This window comes from Protopterus annectens, chromosome 16.part0 (genome assembly GCF_019279795.1).
Source record: "Protopterus annectens isolate FY-2018-M chromosome 16.part0, PAN1.0, whole genome shotgun sequence".
Classification (NCBI taxonomy): domain Eukaryota; kingdom Metazoa; phylum Chordata; order Ceratodontiformes; family Protopteridae; genus Protopterus; species Protopterus annectens.
Genome location: NC_056750.1, coordinates 875,716,489 through 875,736,083, shown reverse-complemented (window position 1 = coordinate 875,736,083; position 19,595 = coordinate 875,716,489). Strand labels below are relative to the sequence as shown.

Sequence of the window (19,595 nt, the reverse complement as noted above, 5' to 3'; positions counted from 1 at the left end):
TAAGAAGCTTTCTTCAGCTATGTCAGAAATCTCAAAGGCATTACACAATAGTGTGCTGAACTGGTGGTTAATGCTGTCACATTCACAGAGTCGGGCTATATGGGGTATCGACTGGCTGACAAATTCAGTTCCAATTTAACATCCACTCACCTCCAGCCACCTCCCAAGAAATACCTTCTAACATAACCCCTCCAACTAAAGGTAAAGAGCATGCCCCGGCTGAGCTCACTAAAGCCAAGAACACTGCCTGAATAGGCCTCAATAATATCCCAAAATGCCCCCTGAATAGTCTAAAATATGACCTATCAGGGCCACCAGAGTTACCATTTAACTAGCCTTAAAATAGGCTTTGTGCCATGAGAATGAAGAACTGCAATGGTCATCCCTCTTCGTAGGGGCGGACCATCAACAGATCCTGGAAACTACAGAACAATTAGTCTGACATGCAAAGCCATGGACAAAGAATTACCATAGAAATGATCAAATATATAGATCTTCAGGCAATGGATCCATCCCAGTTTGGCTTTCTCAAAGGTCCTGCCTACTGAACCAATGGATGACAGCAACACAGTGTATATTGCCTACCTTGACCTGGTTAAGGCATTTAATACAATACCCCATTCTAGCATTGTTAAACTTACAAAAGAAAGCATAAAATCCTATATAACATATTGGACAGCCAGCTGGATCACAGACAGGACGCAGAAGTGTGGACTGATGCGACCACCTCCTCAAAATGCCAGTCACTAGTGGAGTCCTTCAAGGCTCTGTGATGGGCCTGATCTTCTTTGGTCTCTACTTCTCAGAAGTCGAAGCCAATGTCAAAGACTGGCTGACCAAGTCTGCAGATGATCTAGGAAACATCCAGACAGTAACATGGCCTTCACCCAACATGTACCCAAGGTAATAAGGAAATCCTTCTGTGTAGCTAAACTTGTGTGGCATCTAGGTCCATGAAAGTTATTGCACCACTATAAAATCAGGCTTCATCAGACCCATCATCAAGTATAATACACCCTTCGGCACATATCTGACCAGGCACAGAGCAACTAGAATGTCCTCAAAGACTCCTTAAAAAAGGATATAGGGCATAAACACAATGCCCTATGCAAACTGCCTCAAAATTCTACCTCTATACTCTGCCTCCTAAAGACTACTGAGAGGAGATTTATACCTGGCATACAAGGCATCCATGGACCCTGCTCTGATGACCCTTTTGCACATCCACAAAACAAACAGCACCAGTACTACCAGAGTTAAAGACGTAAATTTTGCTTGCAATATACACAGAACATGTTGGGGAGACGTATATATCTCAGAGAATTCCTTTTCTCCAAAACAGGTTTCCCATCCATGTGAACCAATTTCACTCTCTAACCCTAACTTGGACTATTGGCTGGGTAACCGAAGAATCGTCCCCAGTCTGGCACCAGGATCTCTGACAGACAGTCAGTAAATCATCTCATAACCAACAATCACACATATATAAATGTCTAAAACCTATTACTTGTCTTGTGGGACACATTTGGGTTGCAAGGCTAGGCTTATGAAGGCATTAGTGGTTCTTAGCTTGGTATACACTTATGAACCTATGAAGAATAGAAAATAATTCAGTGATTACAAAATCAACAGAACTCATTATCTCCCAAATGGCTACATTTTTCTAATTTCACCCACTTTTGACCCAATACCCCTGAAATCAATCCCATTTTCTGATAATCGTCTTACACATCATATCTCAAATTACATACTCTGGTCCTATTCCTTCATCTACAGCCATCCTCTCATAAACTTGTAGCCTGTCTCTAATGCACAAACCATTTTTCCATGACAGCACCACAGATCTGGGAATTCCACCCAACACACCAAAAAAAGAAAATTGCCTCTTCCCTAAACTTACAGAAATTCTATAAATAAGTAAGCTAATAAACAAATTCAAATATATACTTTTCAAAAGCAATAGCACAACGTACTACATTACCCTTATTAATCTCCTAGCTCAACTGCTGATAAAACTGTTTTTGTTCTATTAATTGCTCCTAAGACTACAATAAATTTTACAACAAAAGGACCAAGTCTGCAAATTTTTGATTTCCCGCCCATGAATAACTAGTACAAAGGAGCACATACAGGAAGAGGAAAAGGGGAAAAATGTGTAATTTATCGCTTCTCTTATGCAAGACATAATAAATATTTTGCAATTATGGATAGTGCTCTCATCACTCAATGCTGAATCTCTGTACAACTTTTGTATACAGTGTATGTAAGCTGCTATGTGACCTCTGCATCGAATATGAAATCCTCTCTCATTTTACTGTACTCTGTCCCAGTCTGAGCCTGAAAATGGTCCAGCTGGATCAACTCATAACACTGGCTACCACACAGAAAAAAAGAACAAAACCCATGTCAAACATCTCCGGTACTCCTGGAAACCATTAAACAACACTACAGTTTCAGTATTGAGGAGGTGGTTTAACAGAATTTTAATTACTCTTGGTGGCAATCTTATCCTAGAGTATGACAGCAGCATAGCCAAAGGCTAAGGAAGAGTTGTCTTACTCTAGTTTTGAAGACGCAGGGGGTTTCAGTGAGTCTAATAGGGAATGGGATAGAGTTCTAGGCCTTGGAGATATGGCTAAAATACAGAGCACCCCCAATTGCACTGCTGGACTTTTGAGAGTTGCCAGTTGGGGGAACACCTTTGCAGCAAATACCTTAGGGCACCTTTCACGATGATTCAACATACTGTGTGCTAATTGTAGTTAACAGTGAGGTACTGGGGCAACTCTAGCCACTTGAGGTGTTTAAGGATAATGCATTGATGAAAAGTATAAGCTTTACTGGATGCAAATTTGGCTCTTACTGTAGCACTGCTCAAATTTGCACTTCTGTATGGCCTACAGGTTGGTGAAAACTGTTGAGGCATACAGGATTGCGAGGAAAAGAAGGGAGCTGTCCTGCTACTTTCACCAAAACAGTTGAATGTGCTGTGCATATGTAAAAACATGATCAATGGATGCACTGCAGGCCTTACCTTCAAGAATGAGTGTAAATCCACATCATATAAATGCATAAAAACACAATGCAACGAATAAAAGCCACTACTTAAATGTTAATGTAAGATCAAAGCACACAATATAAAATACTCAAGGAAATTCTAAGTTTTCAATATAAAATACTAAAACAATGCTAAGAACTGTTAAGAATGAAGTATCTACTCCCTGCTTCAAGTTGCCACGCTGATGGCAAAATCAGTGAACTAATTCAACATGCAGACGGACAGCTATAGTTGAGAAACTGTCTATCTACACTATTTGCTTAGTTAATGTACTATTATGGGACTTTCTTAAAAACTGAAAAAAATAATCCTAAGAATAGAGGCCCAAAAGCCGTGAGGTCATGTTAGATGTGATAAAAAAAAAAAAAAATATATATATATATATATATATTTCAGTTAAAAACAGTTGAAAGAATTTCTGTTGCTTACTTGTCAACCAATTAAACCTACCATTCACAAACTTCCTCTTTCAAAAGCAACTCGGGAGAAATATCTTGTTGGAACTTGTTTAATCGCTCCACAGACTATCAACTGGAGCTGAAACAAGCAGCAACAGCTCGTGAAATAAAACACCTTGGACAATAATGTTACAGAGCTAACTGGTGGAATCAGACTTCTTTTTCATCATCTGCTCACACTGTACAGCAACTTGGAAAATGAGGTCACCAAACTAACTGGCAGAGCATTTTTTTCAACCTATAAGCAATGGTATTTTGTTTTCAAAAAGATGTACACCTCATTCAGACTAAATGTTTACAAACAACCACAAAATACAAGTAATATCTGAAAAGAACTCCTGAGATGCTTATTGCATGCAACACCGCTTAACATTTTGGGGTTATTGTTTCTTGACATTTCTTTCCTATTTGTATTTACTTTTGATATGCAGTTTTCTTATTCTGTGAATTTCTCTATTGCAGTATATATCGTGCTCTTCTGGAGCCCAGGTCGTGGATGAAAAGGGTGTATTCACCAGTCCACTCATCAAGCTACCAAATGTGAAACAAAAATGAAATGACATCACAGTTGCTTCTGTCAAAAAGTGTGCAAATGCATTGTCTATTGTATTTGTTCTTCGCAAATAAAAAGTAATTCAGTTATTTTTTACTAATAATGTATATAAACCTTCAGCAACATAAACCAGCATGAAAGCCAATTCAATATTTTACTATACTACTACAGGTGGAATGGGAGCTCATGCCACAAACAGTCTTTGATCCTCATTTGTGAGGATCTCTAGCCCAGTCTTTTTTGTATGGCTATAATCTGTGGAACACAATACAAGATCACATATTATCTATAAGCCATACAACGTAACCATCAATTTTAAACACAGCCTACGTATTTTTGTCTGTGCTCCGTGCGCTCATACAGAGACCCCCCCTTTTAAAATAGGGTAATGAGGAAACCATCATTTAGAACAGATTACTGCTCCAGAAGGACAGTGTGTTTTTATAAACAACGCCCTCCCCCAAAAAGTATAACAATTGCTTATTTAAGTATAATTAGAAAAAAAAAAATCAGCAAACTTTGTCATCTACCCCTAACCAGTGCAATTACAACATGTATTACTAACTGATGATGTGAAACAACACATGCTGAGCAGAATAACACCAAACCAAACATAACATGTTGCAGGAAATGCAAACACCCAAAATCTTACTGCCTGACAGCCATGTCCCCCACCTCTAAATAAATCCCACCTCATTGGCTAGTTAACTCTTTCGCCTCCCATTGGCTGCGGCAACGATCTGCTCCACGTCGCAGAACAGAAACTTCATCCCACTTCAAGGAGTGGCAACAACACACGTCAGTCAACCCCAATCACTAAGGGCAGGCTAGCTAGCCAAGCTGTCAGTCAATAATTAGCCTGTGCAATGGGACTGCTGTCACGTGAATCATAAACCTCAAGATACTCTTTAAAGCTTAGAAATAATAAGTGTCAGCTACATCTAGTATATGCACTGCAGATTCTTGCCCAATCCCGTTAGATGCCCACCTTCTAAGACAGCTTATTCCTGATTCTCTAAGCCCAGCCCCACCCGAACTTCTCCCGCAACTCCTGCACCAGAGAGGGCGCCACAACTGTCAATCACAAAAAGACGATCCTTCCTCCCAGCTCACTACCTCTGAATTGGCCAGTAAGCTTACACGGCCCCGCCCACTTCGGAGCCGGTAGGCCCCACGTTACTGTCTTAACTGTACGCTTACCTGCCAGCGGCGACCCTGTTTGTAGTAGCACTCGCACATCCTGTTGTACTCATATTCCCGTTGGTGCTGCCAGGACCTGGGCTTGATGAAGCAGGAACGACTCCCCCCGTTGGTGCGGGCACGGTGGGCCCCGCTTTACGGCCCGGCTGTGACTTTAGCATCTGGGACAGCGCGCGCTTCTACTATAGTCCTCACTTTTCTTCTCCGTCTCGTAGCAGAGCGTTTTCCAGCTTAAATTACACTATAGCAGTTTTTTTGGTCACGTTGCTTTGCTCTGTCTCTTTAAATTGCAGCAGTGACGGCACAAGCACTCTGTCTAGATTTACCTTCACAGTGTTTTGTTCACAATAAAAAAAATCCGCCTCCTTCCGCGTGCCACATACGCAGACGTACGCCTTGCCTTCTCTCTGACGTCATGGCGCAGTACCCTTCCACACTGTGGCGAAAGAAGAGAGGTTTTAATAAAGTAGTCCTCGAGGAATACTTAGTAGGTGTTGAGATTTTTAATTCATTGCGAATTAAAGTTGCACATCTGCTGTATATAGTGAAAATACAGTTTTTCGCAAAGAATGTAACAATTTTTTAATATTTTGCTGAAAACCGTAGTCAAGTACATGGGTAACATAGGCACACTACGTCACTTTAGCACGTCCTTCTCGGAAATATTTCCCCACAAGTTGTGCTAGCTTGTTGTTTTGAGTTGAAGTCGTGCTACATAAATGTGGTTAACAAATACAGCATCCGTCTCAAAGTATCCTGTTACATGAAACGTTTCTCAGTTTGAGTAAAAAAAAAATTGAGAAAGGATCTGTAATACAATCTTAATGTTTAAACGCACATTCCTTATAAATTCAGTTATGTTGGTTCACATGAACGTCTATAAAGTAACACATTTTAACCATCCTGTGAACTTAAATAAAATTATTAGTAAGGATTCATTACTCTGGCCATTTGCTTTACATTCTGAGATCTAGTATCCCACGTTTTGGAATCATGGTAAATGGTCCTGCTTGGGTATACGCACATTGGCATTGCATTACAAAACTACAACCTTCACTTTTAATAACCAGCATGTAGGATTGCTGTTTTCAAAACATCGACATACCTTAAGGATGTTGAATTACTTGTGTTCTGTAGTTACATACTGATGATCTATGGAGCTATTCCAGTAGTAATTAGGCTTTTTGCAGCCATATTGATTATGTTGGTCCATCTGCCTTCAAATGGAAGCCGGCACATTAATTTTCTATAAAAGCCGTAAACAGTTATTTTACTGCCATATACTATAGTGCTTACTGACCATCATATACCTGTCAACTGTCCAGATTTTTCCCTCATATTTTTGGTATGTACCTCATACAAATTTGTGGTTTTCTTGATTTTTGTGGCAAATCAGTGAGGAATGAATTCACTAAATGATGACAGGCATTTGAGTTTCAGACTTAATAGCCTTCAGAAAATGCATAGGTTCATAGGTGTGTACTAGACTAATGGTCCTGGAGCCTTTACAAGCCTAGCCCATAGGATTTCACTGGCATCGTGCCACCCATTAGTTCACAGTGCCTCTATCTAGTAAGGCCACTGAAGTGATCCTCAGGGTGAATTTTCTATTTCCCATCCACTCATCAAGATTTCTCCTGAAGAGGGCCAGTGAGGTGCTCTGCTTGACATGTATGGGAAGCCTATTCCAGAGCATGGGCAGTCTCTGGGTTAAGAACCTGTCCCTCCAGCATGTTCTGTTGATTGTGGTAATGAGGTTGAGGTCGATGGAGCGTGTGGCACGGAGGGATTGGGATTTCTTCAGATGTAGCATATTTAACAGAGCTGGGTCAGACATGGCTTTGTAGGTCACGCAGAGATTGCCTCTAAGGCAATACGAGAGAGAATAATTTTTTTTTATTTTACATTTGTTGACCGGGATAGTCCGACTGGATGCATGTCCATTTTCAGCGGAGGCCCGGGGAGAAAAGCTCCAAGGGTAAGCAGATACAGCATTACATAATACCAGTATTACAAACAGATTATTTACAGATATTACATAAGTAAGCAAGTTAAACAAGTTCCACAGGTTAAAGTTAGTCCTGAGCACAAGTCAGGATTAAATTAAATTACACAGTAAACTGGTAAACAGATTTTTACACATTCGAGTTAGCCAGGCTTGATACATTGACATAGCCAGTTAAGTGACAAATGTTGTTTGAGTCTAGTTTTAAATTGACCTAAGGTGGAAAGTAAGGTAATATCAGCTGGAAGTGAGTTCCAGGATCTACTTACAGAGTTTGCAAAGAGAGAATCACCGGCTGTGTTATTAATTTTGCTAGTCTGAATTAGTAGTTTGTTAGAGGATCGAAGCGGTCTAGGATTGTTATAGGGGGTGATAATATTTTTAAGTGCAGGAGTATTGTCCGGATTATAGAGAATTTTATAGGCCATAATCAGTTGGTTATACTGGATTAGGCTAGGTAGTTCAAGCCAACCAAGCTGATTTAGATTGATGCAATGATGTGTCCTAAAAGGCAGCCCAGTGGCAAACCTGGCAATGTGGTTGTAGCAAATTGAGAGTTTGTTAAGGACAGTCTTGTTCAAATTCGAGAGTAGAGGGATGCATACAGAAGGGTTGAAAGAAGGTGAGAGCGAGCTATGGCAATTTTAGCTGGAGGGTTAGGAAGGCTTTTATTCTGTAAAGTGACCCTAGTTTTTATTGATGGTTTTGATAGTTTGGTTAACATGTAGTTCAAATTTGAGATTATTGTCTATGATGACACCTAATAGTTTTGTAGATGGGTCAGGGGAGATTATTGTGCCATCATTTGATTTTATGGTAAAGGTGAAAGCGGTAGACCTACGTGTTGGTGAAAATAACAGCATGTCAGGTTATATGGGATTTAGGATCAGACGATGTTCAGAAAGCCAGTTTTCTATTGTATTAAAGGTGGTCTGGGTAGCTGACCATAACTCTACTGGAGATGTGGCTGAGCAAATCAGAGTAGAGTCATCAGCATATTGGATACAGCTGACTTTTGGGATGACAGTATAAAGGTCGTTAATGAAGATGGAGAACAGCAAGGGCCCTAGTATAGAGCCTTGTGGTACTCGAGGGTGTTAGGTAGAAGGTTAGAGAGTTTGTTCTGCCAGAGGACAGCCTGCTGTCGACCATTCAGGTAGGATTGAAACCACTGGAGGGCTCCAGTATCTAGACAGAATGTTTGCAGGGTGTGGATTAAAAGTTGGTGATCAACCATATCGAATGCCTTGGAAAGATCCAAAAAGAGGGCTGAGGATATATAATTATTGTTGCAATTATGGTTTATGGTGTTAGTAAAGGTTAGGAGGGCTGAAGTAGTGCTGTGATGAGGACGGAAGCCATGCTGAGTGTCTGCCATAAGGCGATTTTGGATTAGGTGGTGCATGAATTGTCTATGAATACATTTTTCCATAATCTTTGCAAGTGGAGAGAGTATAGCTATTGGCCTATAATTGGAGAATTCAGTAGAGCTGCCTCCTTTGTGAAGTGGGATTACATAGGATATTTTCCAGATGGTGGGAATTTTAGCTTCTACTATGGTTCGATTGATTAGTATTGAGACGGGGTAAGCAATAGCATCAGCTGATGGAGTGACTGGAGTTCTTTTGAGTCTGTCCATATAGGGCATGTGTTTAAGGGCAAGGATCCTCTTTGTAAGGTACTTTTGTGGTCTCTCCAGTTGTTGTAGGTGTCTAGTGAGGTACATGCCAAATGAGGCATTATACTCTATAATTTGTCTAATGAGGGAAGAGTAGATAGAGATGATGACTTCTTTCTTCCTAGATCCAAAACCCTTCTTAATGAGATGTGCCACATAGTGGTTGCTATCAACCTGTGTTCCCAGATCTCTTATAACACCTTCGGTGTTCAGTGGAGTACCGTCAATGTGGTAATTCATGGACAACGAGTTTTTCCCAAAGGGAATGACAATGCATTTTTTGGCATTTAGCTTACAGCCATGGTTTTGACACCAGTCATTGGTTTCAGTGAGGCCTTTATGTAGAATGTTTACATCGTTTGGGGAGTTAATAATGGCTCTCAGCTAGCAATCGTCTGCGAACTTGGTCAGCCGGAGTCCCTATGTGTTGCCCTGGACTTCAGAGAAGTAGGTGCCAAACAGGTGAGGACCCAGGACTGATTCCTACTTTCACAGTGCGGGCTGTATCGGTGAGCCAGTTTGCAACCCACCTAGTGATATAGGGGTTAATGCCTAGTTTAGTGAGTCTATATATAGAGCGGCCACGGTGGTGCAGCGGTTAGCGTTGCCACCTCAGAGCAAGAGATTCTCCTGTTCGATTCTCAGCTGGGGTGCCTTCTGTGCGGAGTTCGCATGTCCTCCCTGTGGTCGCGTGGGTTTCCTCCGGGTGCTCCAGTTTCCTCCCACATCCCAAAGACATGCTGTAGGTGGATTGGACACTCTAAATTGGCCCTAGGTGTGAGTGCGTGTGTGTGCGCCTTCTGTGGAAGGTTGGGTGCCGGGCTGGCAACTCAACACCGTAAAACTCCACTGCCAATCATGAGCAGACAGGTGATCCGCTGTGGCAACCCCTAACCGGGAAAAAGCTGAAAGAAAAAGAAGTGAGTCTATCTATAATTCCTGAGTGGGGAATGGTATCAAAGGCCTTGGCTAGATCGAGGTAGGTTGTATGAACTACCTTGCCTTCATCCACAGCTCTGGTGACTGACTCAAAGTCGACCAGGTTAAGCAGGCATGATCTAACCCTCACAAAGCCAAATTGTGTTGGGCCCAGTGTTTGGAGATTCCCTATATCCTTACTTATAAGGTCCAAGATGATGCGCTCCATAGCCTTACATATATCAGACTCATCAGGCTAATAGGGCGGTAGTTCCCAGGGTCTGTAGTCACTCCCCTTTTATGTAGTGGAGTGACTGTAGCAGTGCGCCATTCGACAGGGACAAAGCCTGAAGTGAGGCTGTGATTGAACAGGGCACACAGATGTGGTGCCAGTTCACATTATAATTTGTGTAACACAGCCAGGGATATTGTCAGTCTCCATGATGCTGTATTCTTGGTCTTGGACAGTGCAGTTTTAACCTGTGCAACAGTAATATTGGGTACTTGGCATTCCTCTGGTATTGTGATTGGTCCTTTGGGGAAGAGGGGTAAAGCTGGCACTGAATCTGTTGGTCAGTATGTTGGCAATATCAGTTGGCTCGGTATAGGAGGTACCATTGTGCAGTAGCTCAGAGCATATCTGGGTATTGCCGTGTAGATTCTTAACATAACTATAGAAGGCCTTGTGGATGTCTTTTAGTATCTGCTGCAATTCTATTTTCATAGCTAGTTTTGGAGGATTTGATAAGGGATCTCAACTTTTTGTTGAGGTTAGCAAGGGAGTTTTTCTAGTCTTAGGACTTCATCTTTTTCTGCAACAGTTTCTTTCTTCTGTTGTAAAGCTTGTTTATGGCAGGGGACCACCAGAATGGCTTCCTTTTTTTGGAGGAGAGCATCTTGGTTCTGTTGGGTATGACCAGTTCCATGCATTTGTGTACGTGCTCGTACAATGCTTTGGTGTATGATTCAGCAGTCGTGCACCTATTCTCCATTTTCATGGGAGTCGTGAAGTTAGCCACCTCTATTTTTAGAAGCCCAAAGTTGGCTTTAGAGAAATTTTTCACAGTGGTTAGCTTTCCGTGTATGATTCAGCAGTTATGCAACTATTCTCCATTTTCATGGGCGTCGTAAATTTAGCCACCTCTATTTTTAGAAGCCCAAAGTTGGCTTTAGAGAAATTTTTCACAGTGGTTACCTTTGCGGGGGGTGTGGGTGGGATGTGGATTTCCTTGGTGATTAGTTTGTAGTCAGATCTCACCAGGGAGGAGTTGACTAATGGTGTAGAGCAACGGTCACCCATTTTAGTAATAACCAGGTCAAGGATGTTGCTACCTCTGGTGGGGGCTAAGAATGAGCTGATCCAGGGCATTTGGAATTAATGAATTCCAGGAAACGTTGGGCAAGTGCGTTGGTACATGAGAAGTTTTCCCAGTTAATGGAGGGGTAGTTGAAGTCGCCGAGTATGAGGGTGTTGGGTTGGACCTTAATATTTTCCAGGGTGCTTAGGAACATGGAGTGAGAGTCTTGGGACATGGCAGGGGATCTATAGCAGGCTACAACCTGAATCGCTGTCTTACCTAGTGTTAGATGTACCTGAAGTATCTCTGATGCATTATGTTGGGCTACTAGTTTGGAGGTCTGCATATCCTTTATGAGTACGGAGACACCACCGTCTTTAGAGTGTCGGTCCAAGTTCTGGAGCCGAAAGGTGTGGAATGAACTGTAGCCTGGTAGTGCAGGGGTGCTTTCTGCTGCTTTGAATCAGGTCTCTGTTACTGCACATATGTCGAAGTTCTCCATTTTGAGGAGTGCTCTGAGTGGGTGCATCTTGAGATTTAGACTTCTAGCATTGAGTAGCATGACCCTCAGATTGCATTTGCTTGTAGCTGTCATGGTGGTAATTTGGTCTTTAGAACATTGCCTAAAAAGGCACTGTAGGAGTGGCAGGAGCCTTGGCCAGTATCCAGAATCCCAGGGGTGACAGATGCAGGCCATTTTTGGTAAAGCATTGAGGTCTGTCAATCATGTCATCCCAGGCAGACAGATACTGGATCCCCTTAGAATGACACCAGAAACAAACAATTGCTGAACTCAGTCATTTTTTGCTTGTGTTGTGGTATCATTCTGGGCAACAGTAGGATGCTACTTAGGGCTAGGATCATACCTGCCTGGGCTATATGATCTGAGAGCTCCTCCATGTCTCTTTTCCTGTAGTCCAAAGAGGTACGTCTCAGGTCATTCACACCAACATGGACAATGACGGAGTCATATTTGTACCTGTCGTGGAGTGACCCAAGTGCATGCATTACATAATGGAGCCTAGCACCCAACAGACAGCTGACTGTTACCTTCTCCTTATTCAGCCTAGTGAGTGGGATATCAGTGTGCCTCGCTATTGAGTCACCTATGACTAGTGTACTGGGCAAGCGGTTTTGCCTTAGGGGCTTTGGTTGAGTAGCACACTGTTTAGGTGGGCTATGTGTCACATGGTTTGTGTTGTGTTGTGGTGGTTGAGTGTGTTTCTGCCTTGGAGGCCTCTGCTGTTTGGTAGATTTCTAATGAGAGCCTCCATGAAGGTGGGTGTATTTATGTGAGAGCAGTGATGGTGTATGTTTTGGAGGACTATGTGTTCCAAGTGGTGTCATGCAAGTGCTGACCTTCTCCTCTTGACTGTCTATTCCAGTCTTGGCTGGTGAGTGCATGGCTTCCAATTTGGAAATATAGGTGCATCTCTCACAAGTCTGAGTGTTGGGAGGTAGGAGGAGAGGGTTGTCAGTGTACATGAGGCAGTTGCTACATTGCCTCAGGATGCTCAGGTTCACATGACCTTTTTATTCTAGCAACTTTCTAAATTAATAAAAGCAATATTTAGAGTATCCCTCCGTAGTTTTAGGGCTCTGCCCCCCCCCACATTATTTTTGTTTTTGCCCAGATTTTTTTGTGCTAAAAAGTTGAGAGGTATGCTGACTATGTGGAGTACTTTGCTGACCAGGAAGTATTTGAATAGATGTAATCCATTTTTAGTTGATGTCTGAAGAGGAATTTCCACAATGAGTCAAAAAAATTGAGGATAAGGAACAAAGGACAAAAATGTACAGGCAACAGACTTTTGAACTCTGATATCCCACGTGCTGCTACTTCTGCAGTCATCTGTTCATAGTTTGTATATTACAGGTATAAATAACCACTCTCCCTGCTACCATTGGTTCATAACCGAGTGCAGTTCTATGGTATTCCAGCAGCTAAAGGGGTATTCAATATGCAGCTTAGATGTACTGTGAATGACCATGCGTAATGCCAAACTACAATCCACTGTAAATTTAGTAAGACCTACTCCTATAATTATTAACAGTCAACTATAATTTCAGTTATGCCACTTCTATTATGCAGAGATAAAGCCCTGTCTGTGACCCACACAACCCAGGACTGACTAGAGGAGTAGGTATTGTTTCAGCCACCTAGGGGAGATGACAGTTGCTGCAAACACCAGTTTACCCATCTTTGGTGGGGGACGGCAGGTAACCTAAACATCTCTATGGCTGCTGCCCAGTGGAGGCAGATATTACAAGATATAGCAGTCCACAACAAAACTTACATGTTTACTAAGCTAAATGTTTGCAGAGTACCTGCATTTCCACCCATGTATGGAAATGCACATGACTTACTGGGGTGGAATCATGCTGTTTGTCCTGCCACATGTAACAGGAATAAGCCAAAATAATAACTTTGATAGGTGCCTGTATGGCGACCTCCAGAAACCAGATGTCACTAAAGGAGGATGGAGAGACTGGGCAGGAGGCAAGAGGTCTGTCTAATGGTCAGCAGGCACAAAATGAAAAGATACAGGAAGAAAAATATAATTTTTGTCACTTCCTAAATTTTTGGGATGGGAAATGACTTCAGGGATAGGACTTGTAATCATGATTGTTTATTTAGTATTATTTTATTTCTCTTTGCTTACGAGGAAAATCTGACAGGGGTTTATCCAATTTTCAGTGGAAGTCCATGGAGAAAAGCTACAAGGATAGGGAAATACGTTACATAAAGCTCCACAGATTAGATGCACACATTCTTCTTCTTTCGGCTTTTCCCGGTTAGGGGTCGCCACAGTGGATCACCTGTCCGCTCATGATTGGCAGCGGAGAGTTTTACAGTGTCGAGTTGCCAGCCCGGCGCCCAACCTTCCACAGAAGGCACACACACACGCACTCACACCTAGGGCCAATTTAGAGTGTTCAGTCCACCTGCAGCATGTCTTTGGGATGTCGGAGGCAACCCACGCGACCACAGGGAGGACATGCAGACTCCACACAGAAGGCACCCCAGCTGAGGATTGAACCGGAGAACCTCTTGCTGTGAGGTGACAATGCTAACCACTGCACCACCGTGGCCGCCCTATTAGATGCACACATTACATAACAGAAAACAATCATTTAATATAGAAAATACTGTGACTTTTACAGTTAACACATTTCATAGGATAAAACAGTATACATTTCATAGGAAAACATTTGAGTTTTCAATACATAAAGCAGTCCATTACAGGCAGATTCCCAACTTAAGAGTTTACATATTTCTTATATGAGATAAAAAGAAAGTAGAGGGTGGAGTAAAAAAACAAACATAAGAAATAAATGACATTTAAGGAAATTAGTATAATGTGATTATCAGTAGTTTTCTGGAAGATAAAAAAATCTTGCAGGAGAAAAAAGTAAGTAGAGGGTGGGGGTAAAAAAGCATGTTAAACATGAATGAAAGAACTAGAAGGCTGTTTGGGAAGTTAATATAATGTGATCATAGTGATAAAGAAAAAAATTGTTTAAGTCAGGAAGTAGAAAGATTGAGATTAAATGAGTGTAATTACAAGGAAAAGCATGGCTGTTATCTCTGGTACCTTGGTCTGTCACCTGCTCTAAACCTGGTAAGACCATTGTTATTCAGCTAAACGAGATCAACGTCAAGTGTCGTATCTCAGACCAAGTTGTAAAAAGAGTCAAATCCTCAATCTCTTCAATATTATTGAAAAACAAGGTTAGCTGAGGTGTAAATCCACACCCCATCACTCAGTTGCAAAATCTCACTGATTGTAACCTACCTGTAGACTGCACCAGTAAACTCAATATCTTTGCACATAAGTGCTATACTTGTAACCAGTAAGTGTAATTCCCTATGCACCAAACATAACATTTTGCATCACTGTGAGTCATCCACCATTGTACACAGCCTGAGATGTCACACTGCTAACAATAATAGCTGTTCAGTGCTGTAATTGTTAAGGTGTTTAAATGTAATTATTTAATAGTACCAGTGATTGCAGTGTACATTCAGAGGGTGGGTGGCAGTTTTAGAACTGCACTCTAAACACTTTGGTCCTGAATATGCCCCTACTGACCCTAGTTCATTTAGTAGACCAGGCGCTGGGGGAGATGGTCAGGAAGGGAGGGATGAGACTATGCAGCTAATGTCAGCTCCTATCCTGGGAACAGGGTATTGACAGACCTCCCTCTTCAAGAGCCCTACCAGAGGGAACACCCAGAATTGCAGTACTGGCATCTAGGAACTATGGAAAGCACAAGGCCTTAAAAAAGGTAAGCACGTACCCAGCTTGAATCATGGGTGTAATGCCCTTATAGTGGGTCTAGTATAGAGGGCACTGGTGCCCATTTTCCCAAAAACTTGGGAAAGTGTTATATGCTTACAGTCTCCTACCCCCTACTGAATGACAGCCATGATACTCAGCTCTCACCTCTCCCTTATGCTGTCTAAGATTCCAACATGCAATGAAATGCACAACAGTCACTGAGCGAGCAGTGGCAAAAAAAAAAAAAAAAGCCGTTGATATGTTGAAATAAAGCTGCAATAGCAAGATCAATCCAACAGTAAATTAATTAGCTCTTGTAAATATGTAAATTGGTAACACTGCTTTATAAGCACCAATGATATAGCATCTGGCAAATCAGAGCCCCGAGAGTAAAGACTACCCCTTATATGTTTCAGTTTTGTCCAAGTACAGCATCATAAAACATATTGGCTAAATTACCCAAAAACAACTTGTCCAGATTCAGTAAAGTACACGATATGTATTAAAAAAAAATTCTTACCACATTTTTGTGCTTTTTAGTCAGTCAGAAAGATTACACTAAGTGTAAATGTAGTCTACAGTTTGTGGTCACCTTTATGAGTTTCTGTCAATATTTAAAGCTGCAAGAGTATCAGTAGGAAAACTAAAATTAGGAGGAAGAAGGTGTGAGTTATGTCTGTGTTTGTACACTTAGTGTAGGAGTTATTGAATCCCAGAGCTTGTCTTTAGATGCGAGTTGAATACTGTATCGTACAGTCAACCAATATCTCAGCCTACCTTTTACCCAAGTGCTTTTCTTCTGTAAAAAGCTAGCTGATAGAACTGGAGATGTTTCTTTTCACCTTTCTGATGACTGCAGTGTTTACACATTTCTGGCGACTTCTTATCCTTCCCCATTCATTCCAGAAATTTCTTCTTTGTCCTCTTGTAACTGTATGTTCGGCTGATATTCCCCTGACAAACACCCTGTTAGTGTACCATGCCTTTGTGCACATGGTGCTGTTCTTGAGTGGAAACAATTTTAGTTTGGCAGTGCTGTAATGCATCTTTATGTCGCTATTTATCAAATGCCCTTCAAACTTTAACTTTAATACTCCTAATTGTGAGAAACTGCAGAACAGAATGCATTTATGAAATGGGTTACGTTTATTAACAAGGACCTTCCATGCCAGCATGCTGTTCCTAATCTGATAAAAACAAACTGCAGAGCATATTAGAGATCATTCCTGGTTACAAGTATTGTCAAAGTATTCCAAGTTGCTTTGTTTCTCCACCCTTTGTACTTTGCTCATTTCTGAGTGAGAGTAGACAGACAATATTCTCTCTCCACTCTCCAAAATACTAGAGAGATGCATACACTCTCAGGTCTCAGACTACCTCCTTACTAACAACCTCCTTTCCAATACTCAGCATGGTTTCTGACCAAACCATAGCACCACCACTGCCTTACTCTCCTTTACTAACACTATCCTTCAGCATAAAATCAATGTCTGTCTCTCATCTGCTACTTTCCTAGACCTATCTAAAGCATTTGACATGGTCCCACACAAACAACTTATCTCTGTCCTCAATAACCTGTCCTTCTCACAATCAGTCACCAACTGGTTTCAGTTACCTGTCTGACTGCCAACAATCCGTTGTATGACAGAATGACATATCTCCCCAACTACCTGTCTCCATAGGGGTTCCCCCAAGGATCCATCCTTGGACCCCTACTCTTCTCCGTTTTCACCAATAATCTAGCCTCTGCCACCAAACCTGGCACACTCATACAATACGCAGATGACTCAACCACTATCTGCTCAGCCCAGTCCCTACCCAAACTGCAAAAAGTCACACAGGAAGCATTTTCTTCTGTTGAAACTTGGTTATCCAATGCCCAATTAATACTCAACCCAAACAAAACTAAACTACTCATCTTCCAACCCACCAAACATACTCAAAACATCTCTCACTTTAACATCACAGCAAAACACAACACCACTATATACCCAACTGAACACACCAAATTACTAGGAGTGGAAATAGACAAACTAAAATTTGACATTCACATATCCATGACCATAAAAAAAGTCCACTAAAAACTAGGAGCGTTCTACAGAAATAAGCAACTTCTCACCAAAGCAGCAAAGATTTCAATAGCAAATTCCCACCTTATCTCCACCCTACTTTATGCCTCTCCAATATATACCAACCTAAGGAAATGCGATCTAAACAAGCTAGAGACCTGCTACAACAAAATCGCCAAATTCGCCACAGGGGCATCCTACCGTAGTCACCACTGTCTCTCACTTGCTGAACTGGACTGGCTTGAACTCCCTCACCTCCTTCAATGGCATCAACTCTCACTCGCCCACAAACTAGTAAACCATCCACTAAATGTCCCATCCCTCCAGAATCTACTCCAACCCTATCACACCACCAGACCACTAAGATCCAGCAACAAAAATCACTTGCAGATCACTAAAGCCAATAACTCTGCTGGTGAAGCACTATTCCCTTGTTCCATAGCCAAATTATGGAACTCCCTCCCACCCACAATTACCTCCATACCATCATGCACCCACTTCAAAACTTTACTAAAAGCGCACCTAAAAACATGCTGGCTATGCCCTTGCAACTCCCACTCTAATATCACCCACCCCATCCAACCACTACCTTTCTTTCCACTCCACTAACTACCTTGATTATAGCAAGCTCAGATGCTCATAAGCCTAGTACTTATTATACAGCAGAAACTTCTTATTGTAACATTTGTTAATGTCTGTTATGTACTTCACAGATAAAGATTCTAGTTGTCTACTGATGTACTATGTTCTTCATCTGTAAATATGTTGTAAGTAATTGCTATGTAAATTGTTAATCGCTATGTAATCCAATGTAACTACTGTCTGTTTATTTTAACTGTGGAGCTTTTCTCCCCAGGCCTACGCTGAAAATGGACCTACATCCAGTCGGACACTCCCAGTCAACAAATATAAATAAATAAATATATTTTTCTTGAAAACAAACCACCCTATCACATCCAGGCCAAAAGCTGATGAATTGAACGGCAACATCATATAGTCACTCTGTGCACGGCTAGTTATTCAAGTTTAAAAAAACAGATGCGAAACTCAGTTTTGTGTAATAAAAACTGTTTCAGGGCAGTTATTTTGTGAGGGTTAGCAAGTATGCAAATGCCCAACTCTGAAATGTTCCTCTATATGTTTACATAATCTGTTTTTTGTAATGTGCAACTGTCTCACTACATGAATTATTGTTTATAAGCTTTATCTTCCCCTCTGGTCTGACTTCCTGCTCCTGCCCTTACATACGGACTGTAATCCAGTTGTTGGTTACTCTGTGCCTTCATTTACTGTTGTTAGTTTACTTTGTATGAGAAGATCTCTGCTCCCGCATTTTTATTTTATTTTTGTTTCTGTAGTGCCCAACATCACTTTACTCCTTGTTACATCTTGTTGTTAGTGGTGTATTAACTCGGGCTTTACTCTTATGTTTCCATTATTCAATATCTGCTGTTGTATTAATTCTTGTCAGATATTTATTTTTCTTTTCTGTTTTCTTTATAGACTGAAAATAGTGCTCCCCCAAGTCATCATCCAAGAAGGTCAATTGGGATGGATCCCAGTAAACCCCTGCACTTTACCATGAGACACAGCCAGGAAAACAACTACTAATTAATAAATAAAGTGCACAAGTTTCAGAAAATGGGTTCAATAAATTTTCTTCTGATTTACCATATCTGGAAGAGTAAACTTAATTTCCTGAAAATGTACATAGCTTTCTGTCTTTGTTCTAAGTTAAAATTGCACAGGGGTTCTGAGAATTTATTTGGTAATTTGTTTTGAGTGTTTTAATTGAAGTAAACTGTGACAAAAGGTTCACATGAAGGTTTGAAGAAACAATTGCTTAAAACATCAGCCTGCAAACATTAGTGTGTAGATGCAAGACAAACGTTGTAAATACACATTAAAAAATGCCATTTATAACAGGTTGGCATAATAGCTTTCTGTCATAATGGCTGTTCTGTCCACATTATCATTCAATGTAGATGGCCTTAAAAAAAGTACTGAATTATATTAAGAAATGTAGGATGAAAGACTTCTGGTATGGTGACCTAATAAAAAACATAATCTGTTCA

General features: G+C 41.2%; 1 protein-coding gene and 1 long non-coding RNA gene across 7 annotated transcripts in view; one reads left to right on the top strand and one right to left on the bottom strand.

Moving 5' to 3' along the window:
- ATXN2L (ataxin 2 like) overlaps positions 1-19,595 on the bottom strand; it is a 1,992,254-nt gene that overhangs the window by 1,944,060 nt on the left and 28,599 nt on the right. For 2 of the 6 annotated variants that reach the window (XM_044058574.1, XM_044058578.1), the window contains exon 1: positions 5,270-5,603. The exons of 1 other annotated variant lie outside the window; for it this stretch is intronic. In XM_044058574.1, the coding sequence (XP_043914509.1) occupies positions 5,270-5,430 (161 nt within the window). In that variant the 5' untranslated portion in view covers positions 5,431-5,603. Of the gene's footprint in view, positions 1-5,269; positions 5,604-19,595 lie in introns of those variants that run through there. 3 more of the 6 variants (XM_044058575.1, XM_044058576.1, XM_044058579.1) reach the window with 3 other exon arrangements.
- On the top strand, positions 5,668-19,229 carry LOC122790900. Its single transcript, XR_006363050.1, has 2 exons — positions 5,668-5,756; positions 19,024-19,229. It is a non-coding gene; the product is annotated as an uncharacterized LOC122790900 (long non-coding RNA).